This window comes from Solea senegalensis, linkage group LG1 (assembly GCF_019176455.1).
Source record: "Solea senegalensis isolate Sse05_10M linkage group LG1, IFAPA_SoseM_1, whole genome shotgun sequence".
Lineage (NCBI taxonomy): Eukaryota > Metazoa > Chordata > Actinopteri > Pleuronectiformes > Soleidae > Solea > Solea senegalensis.
In genome coordinates this window covers 27,150,054-27,162,385 of record NC_058021.1, presented here as the reverse complement: position 1 = coordinate 27,162,385, position 12,332 = coordinate 27,150,054, and the positions used below count along the sequence as shown (strand labels likewise).

Genomic DNA, 12,332 nt, shown 5'->3' with positions numbered 1-12,332 from the left:
AGATAATAAGTTGAAGGAATATTCAAGTTCTGAGACACAGGTGCTTTCTCTCACTGTTCAATCACCCACACCAAATTTCATAGAGAATATCAGTGTTATTAGATCTCAGGGACACAGGGGCTTCCAGTTCACTGCTGCTCCTTTTGGTAAATTTGTGCCACTTAAATAAAATCTAACCAGAGGATTTCAGAAACCCAAATCACAAAATAACACAGCTTAACTTACTGATGGAGGCAGCGGTGGATCAATAACTCCTGTGTGCCTGGATGTATAATATCTGATTTTCTCCGGCTTACAAAGTAATACAAACTTCAGCAGTTTCCAATCAGAAAACGCAGTTTAACAGGAAGATAAAGTTAACATAGTCACAAAGGTAACGTGGACTTGATTGGCTGAGTCCCTTGTTTTTAAGTGGCTAAAATCCGTTTTTATGTGTCCCTGCTCGATCAAAGTGATCACTTCAAAAACCTTGACTATCTCTTTAACTTTTAGTGCGGCGAGATCCCGAAAAACAGATGTTACCAGAGACAACTGGCAGCGCTCAGCCATGAAACATTGTTACATGCTATTCTCTCTGATATGATTCACAGCTTGATATGGGCCTGATACCATTTTCCAGCATGAAATAAATTTCAAGAATCTGCTTCAGCAAAATGGGCAAGATGATATCCAGGATAATTCATTCTCAAAATGTGATTTGTACACACTGTGCAGGTGTTTTTTTTTTAACGCAATAAGGCCACTACATGCTGTTTTCTGAAGGCTGTGGGCTTAAGTAAAATATTATCAGCGCAATTGGACAAAGGTTCCCATATTCTGAAGGATTTTCCAACATAAAAAAAGTTGAAAAAGTGAATTTTACCCTTCCCCAGGATGTTGGGCAGAGTGGAGCTTTTGGGGGGCGGTGTAGGGGACAGGGGCCCCAGCCTGGGCAGCGCTCCATTCACTTGCTTCAGCCGCTCCATCTTGATGTGCTCCATCCAGCGCAGGGGGCGGCCAACACTTCGTCTCGCCTGCAGGGTCAGCATGGCCGCGGTTGCTGTGGAGACCGTGGAGTCCATAATGGGGGCTCGCTGACCCCTGCACTCCTCCTCTGCCTCCTCTTCGATGTCCTCTTTCTCCTCGTCCTCCTCCAGCCCCTCCCCTGGTGAGCGTCCGGCGCTCACAGCAAGCTGGACTCCACTGCTGGGATAGGTGCTGATGGGGGACTGGTCACTGCTGCATGTAGACTGACCGCCAGGGCTTGGCTGAGACGTCTGACGGACACAGACCGGGAGAGGAAGACAAAACAGGCAGACGATTGGGAGGGAAGAGAAAGAAAAGAAAAAACACAAATTTGATGATAATCAACTTCCATGTATGTTTCAACTAAACAGCTTCATGTCGCAAAAGTAAAATGTGATGCTTTGAACGATGCATTTCCTGTAATCTAAGGCAGGATAATTATTGAAGAAGTATTTACTGACAATTATGAAACATTCGCTTTATTCTTTTTGTAACAAGAGGTGTTTGGTAAACACTGTTCTGCACATCACTGAGGCGTGAGTAATGCCTCCCCCGGGATCCACTCAGGATCTTTAAAAGAGAAAATCGTGTTTTGGGTTGTTTTCAGAGAATACAAATTGGATAACATTGGCCTCTTGTGAGACTGGCTAGTGCCTAATGAGGTTGTTTACTGAATTGGAGGAACTATGTTGCACTGAGGAGTAATGGGATCTCTTTTTTTGGCACCGAATGCAAGCGGTGTTTGGATGGTATTCATAAAGAAGGCATAGTTTGGACAGCGCTCCGTTCTTGCCAAAGCCGAGGCCACTGCTCACAGAAATGCATCACCTTGTTATGGACAATCTTTTTATGGACGTGAGGGATGAGGAGAATCTGGGTGGAGAGCATCATGCAAATTATGTAGAGTGACACGAGTCAACAACGGATGGTAAAAAAAAAAGAAAGATGATCGAGAATGTCACGTGAAGGGACACCTATCTGTCTCACCTGATTACCCACTGTCCTTAGAAAGAAAGGGAGAGACATGCCGAAGCAGCGAACAGAAGAAAACATTCACTCGTTAGAAGACTTCAGTGTTACATGTGGATAGAAATACTCAAATATTAAGTCAAGAAATTAGTATTAAAGAGGATGTGAGTATCAAGGAGAGAGCGGACATAAACGCTGACGTTAAGTCTCACCATAGGTTTCTCCGTCTTGATGGACTTGACCTGCAGACAATCGTCTTGTTTTGAGGTAGCGTGGTTGTACTCCCTTTGGTCTGCATAACCACCCAGGGGCAGTTGCCCCGGCGACCTGCCCTGGTTGTTGCCCCCTGGCTCCCGAGGCTGCGGCGGAGGGCGTGGGTAATCTCCACGTTGCTTCTTGGTGACGTGCGCCTCCGGGCCGTGCACCGTCTTCACGTGCTTGCGTAAGGAGCTGGGGTCTGTGTAGCGCTTGGTGCAGCCTGGGATTTTACACACATATGGTTTCTGAAAATGAAAAGGAGGAGGAGATAAAAAACAAAAAGATGAGATATGAGCAGCATGTTGCTTTTGAAGCACAAGTCAATAACGTCTGGAATAGTTAGCCGGTACCTCGTTGGAGTGCGTGCGATTCTGATGTTTTGCCCGATCCGAGGCGTTGGAAAAGGCCTTGTTGCAGCCTTCATGTTCACACACATATGGTTTCTCTCCAGTGTGGGAGCGTAAGTGAGTCTTAAGGTTTTCCAGACGGGAGTAGGCCTTTGCGCAGCCCTCAAACTGCGAGAGGAAAGCGTGCAGGAAGAGAACGTGGACAGGTTACACGTTAAGCGGTTTGTCATCTGCAAATAACCCAAAGTCGACTGTGCAAACAAGGAGAATCCTTACTGTGCACTTGTGTGGTTTTTCCCCAGTATGCCTACGCATATGGACCACCAGCATGTACTGAGCCTTGAAGGGTTTCTGCTCTCGAGAACATTCCTCCCACCGGCACACAAACTCCTTCTTTTCCCCATGGATGTGGTCATTGTTGATGTGCTGGCAAAGAAGATGCAAGAAGTTAAACCAGAGCAAATTCATCAAAAGCTCTTGCACATATGGATGGCATAAGGACTCATTGCGATGTAACTTTGACTTGAAAACGATTTGTTGTGGAAAGGCAAATAAAACAATCTCTGTATTTTCATTTCTTTGCGTGAGGTTATTTTCATTTCTTCCATCTTATTTCGCCCTTAGGTCTTTTCCTTCCTTCCCAGGCATTCTTTTTTCTTTTTTTTTTCTACCTCACTGAAATGCTGCAACCTTCACAAAGGCAAGGCAAAGAAGGCAGACTTGTGAACCTCACTGTCCAATCTGAGCAGGATTTTCAAATAAAACCCCGTCACTTGGCATCACACTGGGCCCTCACCCTTCCATGACAAGTGCTGACAGTTGTGCTGCCGTGGCAACTTCCAATCTGAGGCTTAGAAGGAACGGGTGGAGGGAGGGAGGTGCAGGGACACGGCGAGAAATCTGAAGTTCACTCAAGACACTTGAAATGTGAGGGCTTTACAACTCCAGTCAAGCATTATACAGTATTTGCGAGCACCTTTCTCTCGCTCCAACCCCCTTTTCGCCATCTTTATTCCTAACTGTCCTGTAAAACTAGGTAAATGGTGGATGTTACAGAAGAATGAACGAGAAACAATACATGCAGACGGGGACCCTCTGGGGATGAAGTCAACATCTGGCCCTCTTTCATACACAACACTGTGTGGTGGCCTCTGAAGTGCCTCTCAGAGAGCAATTTAAACCCAGAGAGACAGACACAATATCCTGACCAACAGAAACTGGTATAATTACATTCCTGAGCAGCAAAGAAGAATCTTTTTTACCTCGGGGGTGAATGGAGAGAGACGGATGGCAACAGGAGAGATGGAAGGGAGATAAATAGAGACTTGACTCTGAATGCTCTTAAATATCTGGGGGAAAGACATTTTTTTCTTTGAGCGCTTACTTGCAAAGTACATAAAGTATCCAGGGTCAGTTAGCCTGCAGGCATGACGCAGCTCTCATAATGGCGTCTTTGTTACCTTCCTACTGCCCTGCCCACTGGCCGGGTCATGACCCGACACAGAACTATGACCATGACATGCAATGGAAACCACCCTCCCTTTTAATCTTTTATTTTTTTTTCCAAGCCATTTTGACCCTGAGTCTCTCCTAACCGCAAACCGCTGCACACACATCCCCAGTGATAATAATGGAGGGGTATCGACAAATGAGTCAGCGCAGGAGTGTCGGGGAGCGGCAGCAAAAGCAAAAGCGTAAAACTGACACGAATATATCCGCAAAGGACCTCCATTATTCTCACTTGACATTTTTTTAATTTTAAAGTGACAAAACAAGACTAATTCCAGGGGAAATGATTGGGGACTGGACGACCGCGGACATTAGTGAAGTTTCCCCAAGATTGATCTCCTCCGCGGCTCGGTCAGAGCCTCAGAACAACCTGACTTGTCTTCTCCCTTTCTCCCTCTCTGTGAGGGAATCCCTGTGGCAAACGATCGGTCTGTTGTGAGCACCGTTCAATATCTCCGCGCTGAGAGCGATGGGAGAGCGCAGTGGTGCTGGATCACGCAGGCAGCTGGCACGGCTTCTCACACACACACACACACACACACGCAGTGATGGATACACACACACGCGCGCCGTGTTTGTACAAATGAAGGAGGTCGTTGACGGGTGTGATGCATGAGCCTCCGAGCTGACAGAGAGGAGGACAGGCAGCATGAGAGGAGAGGGGGCCTCTGAGAAACCTAATGGCATGATCTAATGGCAATTTTTATTGAATCAATAATCTCCATGCTGAGCAGACAGGCCCCGTTGGCCGGCTAAATCGACAAACAGGTGCTGATAGCGGCAGCGCGGCAGGTTATTCATCTTCCCCCTGCCAGCTTATTGGCCAACAACTGTAAAAACGCCACCAAGATGGATTTAGGAGGGAGTCGCGCGACGGGGAGCGCCGGCGACGCAGACACAGGGGACACTGAGGCTGTCTGTAACATACAGGGGGTGCGCACACACACACACACACACACACACAGGTGTAGACACATTTCCGAGCCATAATACTCTTTAACATAAAAAGCAAAAAAAAAAAAAAATACAAAAATACAGTCTCAGCTGATGCAACTAAAAGAGATGAGAAGGGAATCAGAGCTCTACTCATTCTGCGGTAACATGAAAAAACCTTGAGATTATCAATTTCGACTGGCACCGTGTCAGTTTTTGAGAGAGGAAGTGAACAGATGCGATCAGGCTCCTATTGGACGATACCAGCTGTCAATCACACTGGCGCTTTAGTGTCTGTTTTGCTCTAAATGGGAACATAGTTTACGAAATTGACCCCATGTTCCAGAGAGAACTATATGAGAACTATAAGTCTCCCTCTGGTGGTTTCTTCTGTCCTACCCTCTGAGGTGCACTAGGTGCATTGTAAAAGCACACACAACATATTTCACATGTGAACTTAAACTTTTTCTAAAAAAAAAAAAAAAGCTTCTGATTTCAAATTATTTTCCGTCCCCTATGTCACTGTATATGCATTCCTGAAATACACAGATTCCTATCTTTTGTGTTTGTTTTTAGTCTTTCCCAGCATTCGCCCACTTCAGTATCCATCTCCATGTCCCCTTATCAAACCCTCTCTGGGACACAGCCCGCATGCATTAGAATGCAAGTGTGCATGAAAAGCGGGCCTGTTTACAAGGCAATTTCACTAAGCTGTGGGACCCGCAACACCGTTTAGCTTTATCAAACACTGCCTAATAAATCATACGCTCTTTTGTGATGTCAGTCGCTGAAGTGCTTTGTGTAAAGAGAGAGGAAAAGGCATGAAAAAGAGGCAAAGGTGGGGGGAGGGAGTAAAAGGGGGAGCGCTGAGGGAAGGAGGGAAGGAGGGAGGATGTAAGTGAGTGAGCAGGGGGCAGGGAGCTAGAATTGGCATGTGTAATTCAGCACAGTCTTTTCATCTTAGAATAAGATACTCTAGACAGATAAGGGCCCTAATCCTTCTCCTGATCAAAAAAAATCTGCATTTTGCCAATTAAAGGCCTGCGCCGGCAGCCAGAGAGGGGGGCCGCCTTTAGACGGCGCCCGCGTTTATCTCGCTGTAACACCGGGGAAGCGCACAGCGACCGCCTCGGCAAGGCCTGCGACACGGGGAGAGCCGGCTCCCACCTACGGACGGGGGACATCACCACGCTGCCAATTTAGACGACCAGTGACCGAATGGTCGACTGTGGTGGGTAGAGGAGACGTGATGAGCTGTCAGAACACACACATACAGCTCACCGACCCCATCACACACACACACACACACACACCACATGAGGTCTTCAGCATCCTCCAATGTCAGATACATGCAAGCTTTCAATAACAGCCTGGATTCTGAACTTTAGAGCTGCAGCTAACGGCTATTTTCACGACTGATTCTTTTCCTGATTAATCGCTTTGTTTTTTCACTCATGAAGTGCACAACAGTGCAAAATCTCATTGTGCACGTACACGAGACCACAACTCAAGAGTTGTTCCTCACATAAATACACTTAAAAACCGTAAAAAGCTGAAAATAATTTAAAAAAGACTCGTCAAAAAACTGCTTTTATGCTTCTTAAAACTTGATAATGTCATTTTTTTTGTCCCCCTTCATGTCACGTCTCACTGCTGTCTCATGTGGGCGACATGATTTTATTCTTTCATCTACAAGTGCACTGAAGACGGTTCCTTTACAGATTCCTCCACGGTGGACGATCACTTATAGATCAACAGGAAAATGCTAAAAGATTGTTGAGCCAGGCCATATTAGGGAATTATAAGAGTGTGGGGTTGGCAGTTTAGAGTGGGGGAAAAAAAAGAGCCCAGTTCAGAAGAGAGACATTAAAGAAGCCACCAGGCCTTATCTTTAAAAAGTGCTCCCTCCAAGGGGAAACGAGGGGAGGGAGGGAAAAAAATGAAAGAGAAACTGAGAGAGGGAGAGGTTTGTGCCTAAAAAAAAAAAGGGGAAGCAAAAGAATGTGGAGCTGAGTGAAGAGGGAGATAGAGAGGTACGGAGTTGAAATGTAATAAATGAAATAAATACAGCAAACTAAAATTGACACCCGCCTCGCTTTTGCTGACTGGGTCGGGCAGATAAGTGAGCTAAATTGCATAGATCTGATGATTATCTTATCGGCTCTACCGAGAGCGCTTAAACGTAGGCGATAAAGGGGGGGGACGCCGTGGTGTGTCACGGTGAGGAGTGTGTTTGAGAGTGTCAAAAATATGCGTCGGCGCGAGCGCGACAGGAGTGCTTCTGAACAAGGTGGCGAGCACTGAGGGTGGGGCGGAGGCTTAATTCTAAAATTAGGCCAACCGCAAGGAAGATGAGGACGCTTGAATCAGTGCCGTTTTTAAACTGTAAACTCAACACCAAAGATCGTATATAAAAATGGTTTGAAAGCCACCAGGGGGCGACTCTGCTTCAAATCTCTTAAAATGAATTGCCTCTTACTTCTCACTTGATTTATAAAACCAGTACATTTTCCAGAGGAGTTAATGGTCTCAAATTCTAGTTTCAGATCTTCTTTATGAGAATATTACGTTTATTATTTCATAAATGATGTTCCCCCTTAGAGGGAAGCCGGTATCCTCCAATAGGCGCGTGGTTTAATTCGGAACTTAAAAATATTGAATTCCTAAAACTGATTGAGCATCAAATCTGACCCGTCATCAGTCCGACAAATGCACCAGCCTGGATTTAGTCATGGTTTTGTCGCTGATGTCTTATTATTCTACCATTTCCTAGTTTAAACCAGGGTAGTGAGGGTGGCACATGAGTCAGATTAACATGTTTAAGTCCAGCATTAGTCAGACTAACGTCTTTTTTTTTCTTTTTTTTTATACTCATGTCATATAAACGTACTGATTCTTTAAAGACGTCCACTGCCGAATCTGAATCCATGTTTGACAAAAGCTCTCGGTATAAAATGGTCACAACCGAGGAGAAACTTGCATATTTTTTTTTTCTCCTTATCATGTTTTCCCCCCCAAAGCTATTTCAGAAGACAAGTACAGGGGAAGGGAAAGGACGTGCCATTGTTTGGTTATATGAAAATCCCCACCACCACCACCACCACCCCTTTAACACCCCTCCCAGTGTGAGACGAGAGCCACTGTGGTCCAAATACTGTACTTATCCTATTACTGAGGAGGGGGTGGGGGTTTGGAGAGATAAGAGCATTTTCCCCGTCCGCTCTGCTGAATTAGAGGGCAGGGATTCTGGAGGCGAAAGACTTTTATTGGCATCTCTCTGCATATCTGCATGTGCATAATAAAATGAGGAATGAAATGCAAAATCAGAGCGTCGCATGCTTGGGAATGTAGCAATAACAATTGCAAGACAGAAACTATAATCGGGATTTGGTCGGTGTCTGTCTACACGGAGATCGGGGGATAGGCGCGGGTCGGTGAAGGTAGAGCTGGATGGGGTTCATGGAGAAATGACAGGACTAAAAAAACAGACGCTTGGAAGTACACGAGTGCAGTGCGTGCATCGCAACCTTCAACGGATTCAGCATTCGCTCTTAGTTTTGCTTTTCTTTTTAATTTGTGCCCATGTCTTGTCACTAATTCTCCTGTCATTTCAGATCCCGCCTCTCCTCCATGCCATGCAATCAACTCATTTCCCTCACCTGGTTTTCCCCGCCCATCTCCTCACCTGCAGTCCATTTGCTCATCAGTCCCTCTGTGTATATATACTAGTCCATTTTCATTCGACCCCTGCCAGATTGTATTGTGTGTTAGTTTGTTCTGCCAAGTGTTCCAGCATTTACTAGAGTACCTTTTGTTCTGACCCTGTTTGCCCGTCTTAGACCTGCCCCTTGTCAGATTTGTTTGCCTGACTGATTTCCTGGTTTTGATACTGACTGTTGGACAAAGTGAAGTGCTTTTGGGTTCTTAATATGGGGTTTAATATTAACAAGCTGAGAGGGGGTTAAGTCGCCACCTAGTGTAGCTATTGCTTATCAGTGCGATATCAGCATTAGCTTATTGGAAAACACTGACTGACTAAAACCTCCTTGACTTCTATGCTTGCACACTTTCCAACTTTCATTTTTCACAATGAAGAAATTCTATAGCCACCTCTGCTGCTCCATGAGCAGGATATCATGTTAATTTCACTGCAGAAGAGAATAAATCACAAGTATATATCTGTTATCAGCGCGTGCAAGCACACACTCAGCAAAAAGTCCAACGTTGTGTCTCGCTAATTGCGTGAACACAAGGACATTTAAAACGTCCTACTATCGTAGCTCGACTTAACAGTGCATGGAAAAGGATGTCTTTGTTCAGATGGCCACCTGGTGCGACTACAGTACAGGCGAGAGAGGATGAGCGCCAGCTTTTCCTCTATTAAGAAACCAGCCTCCCCCCTCCCCTCCTCTCCTCTCCTCTCCCACCATCACCAACCTTAACCCATCTGGCCCCGTGAAACAGGGGCAGGAAGTTGTCAAGATCCTCAACCTTTGAGCCGAGCCCTTCAAACGCGGGAGGCAGCCCATTCCGCGCTGAGGATATCAATTATAGATAGGGGTTACCACCGCAGCGGAGGATTGCAATGTCAAGACGGCAAGTCGACAGCTTGTGGAGAGCTGAGGATCTTTCTATCAGATGTGTGCCGGTGTGTGTTTCATGTGCATGCGTGTGTGTGTGTGTGCACTCCAGCATCCCTTGTTCACAGCATCATATTGGTGTTTTTTCACCATTTCTCTAACTTCAGTCTGGCTGACGGGTTCGCGGTCCGCAGGCCGCCAGCGAGCAGCAGCGCTAATAGCATGAGTGTAAGTAGCCATAGTGGGGGCAATACGGCCATAATGTCATTAATATTTAGCTTAACAGTGACCCCTCGGGCGCTGTATGATGAGAGCCATCCATCTCCCGGGCTGTGTGAGAGTTCTGATAAGAGACAGGAGGAGGAGGAGGAGGGTCGGACCAGTGTAGCCCACAAAGCTCACATCCTGACTCTGGGAGGCTTAAACCACCAAAATCAGTTAGCACAGTTCAGCTGTGAGATGTGCTCTCCAGCTTTTGAGCCCATTACCACCGTCCCCGGATCCAATCAGGAATCCGGAGCCAGTATCAGTCAATGCCTGCTGCTCTGACTCTACTGTTGGCTGCTGCTGCTGCTGCTGCTGCTGCTGCTGCACAGACACACAGGCAGGGGTTGTGGCCTGACAGGAAGCATTGTCCAGAATAGTGCAGCTGCTGTTGATGTTGTAGGGATGTTGCAACTGTGAAAACTCTCACAGCCACAGAAATGAAAACACATTGTTCGTTTGTTGGTGTCTGGGCTGCAGTCCGGCAGTCGTGGAAGGCGTTTTTTTTTGACATTACACAGCGCTGTGATTCCACTGTCTCATTACTCAACGCAGCCTTCACTTCCTGTAAAATTAAAGATCCACCAGGGGGGGGTTCCTTTCAGGTCAAACCCATCCCACACTTCAATGCAGATCAGGTGTTTTGTTTTGTTTTCAAAATGAAATAATAAGCAGTTCTTTCTTAACATAATCTGCTTATTATTCTGCTTATTCAGTGTTATTTTGGGACTTTATTCATGTTTAATTTTTTATTTATTTACCCTGGTGCCTCTGGTCTCCTCATTTGCAAACTAGTGAGACTCGTAATGATCAGTTTTTATGTGCATGAAAAGTGCTATGAGAATGATTATTGTTTGCGAGCCACAGTTCACTCTTATAAATGTATTTCTTGTATTTTTAACATTATTTTAAAATTGGCCACGTTAAAATTCCAGTGTAATGTATTCTATTTGTTTATTTAGTTGTGATTTTATCTTTGTACTTTTTTATTTTTCAATGACCTTTTTAAGGTTTTATCTGTTCTGTTTTGAAACAGTTATAAAACCGATTTCATCCCAGTTTGATCTTTTCCAGCTGCGCGATTGCTGCTCTGTTTCAAAAACTGTTTTGATTGCTTTCTGTCGAACACTTTGGACGGCCTCGCCGCTGCATGAAATAAAATTGCCTTGCAATGCCAATTTGGTGTGTGTGTGTGTGTGTGTGTGTGTGTGTGTGCGTTCCTCACCTGCACTAGCTGCTCCTGTGTGTCAAACTCGCGGCAACAGTTCTCCCAGTGGCAGTTTGTCTCATAAACCACCTCCGGCTCCTGTTTGCTCTCGTCCTTGTCTCCCTCCTCCTTCACCAGCGTCATGCCATCAGGATGGTCCTGAAAGAGTAAATAATGTAAATAAACTCCCCGAGCTGCAAACGCTAAAAGAGCTGCCTTGCTCTTACAAATGTCACTTCAATTCTGCACATAAAAGTAATTTATTCACCGCCTTGATGTTTTACAGTAGAGGCACCTGCCAAAAATGATTTGGTTACAGGTCTCGGCTGCAGTGACCCAGTGAATCTGGCCTTGTTTGCCTGTCTGGGAGAAAAGTGTGTGGAGCAGGAAATGGAGCGCTGAAAGCCGCGCTCTGTATTTCGAGGTTTGTTCTACGACGAGATCGGGGGCAAACATGTGAGGAGACTCGCCCCCCCTCTTCCTGCTGTAGGTTGCTCTATTAGCTCAGACATATTTCACTGTCACAGCTAGAAGGTTGAGGCGGCGTAAGGAGTTGGTGTGGGCTCATCGAGGAGAGGCTGCAGCTCCCACCGCACGCACCTCATGCTGTATCTGCTGCTCTAATAAGGTTTTTTTTTCCTCCAGATGGAAACACTTATCATCTTTTAACATTTAAAATAATAATTAAAAAAACTATTTCCTTCTAGTGTCCCAAAGATCAATGAATTACTTAGCAACGGAAACTAAAATAAAGGGGAAATGCCAACAAATGGAGATAAATACGCTATAGACTGTGGCTGGTAACTTGCAACGAGGTCTGTTGTAAAATGGTGAGTGTAGTCTCTGTTGGACTGTTGATTTCATACATCATAGGAGGGAAAATATGACAAAAATGGGTAGATCACACGTAAAAAGGGTCACTTCTGGGATTACCGACCACTTTTCAGAGTGATACTTTCTGAGCAGATATTAGCCAAGTCATTAATTGGTTAATAAACGTTGTTCTCACCTGTACACTCACTGCACCAGGGCTTGGCAGCTCTTCCTCCGGTTTCATTTTGGAGCGTTTGTGGTGCATGGGGTCTCCTGTGCTGCTCACAGCAGACTCGCTCGTTGGTTTGGTCTGTGGAAAGAAAAAAACAGCAGGTTGTTGACGATGCAGACAGTTTACTTTTTTGTTTTCTAATTTCCCATTATTTCTTATTTAAGAGCTCTATTAAAAAGGCTTCTAACCTTACATCATTACCTTAATCAGCCTGT

At 45.5% G+C, this 12,332-nt stretch overlaps 1 protein-coding gene across 1 annotated transcript in view; it reads right to left on the bottom strand.

Moving 5' to 3' along the window:
* The window catches only part of gli3 (GLI family zinc finger 3), a 108,665-nt gene that overhangs the window by 4,268 nt on the left and 92,065 nt on the right, over window positions 1-12,332 (bottom strand). The window contains exons 9-14 of the mRNA XM_044028941.1: window positions 12,082-12,195; window positions 11,091-11,231; window positions 2,856-3,005; window positions 2,583-2,747; window positions 2,187-2,477; window positions 863-1,256 (exon numbers count right to left, since the gene is read on the bottom strand). Of these exons, the coding sequence (XP_043884876.1) occupies window positions 863-1,256; window positions 2,187-2,477; window positions 2,583-2,747; window positions 2,856-3,005; window positions 11,091-11,231; window positions 12,082-12,195 (1,255 nt within the window). The remainder of the gene's footprint in view (window positions 1-862; window positions 1,257-2,186; window positions 2,478-2,582; window positions 2,748-2,855; window positions 3,006-11,090; window positions 11,232-12,081; window positions 12,196-12,332) is intronic.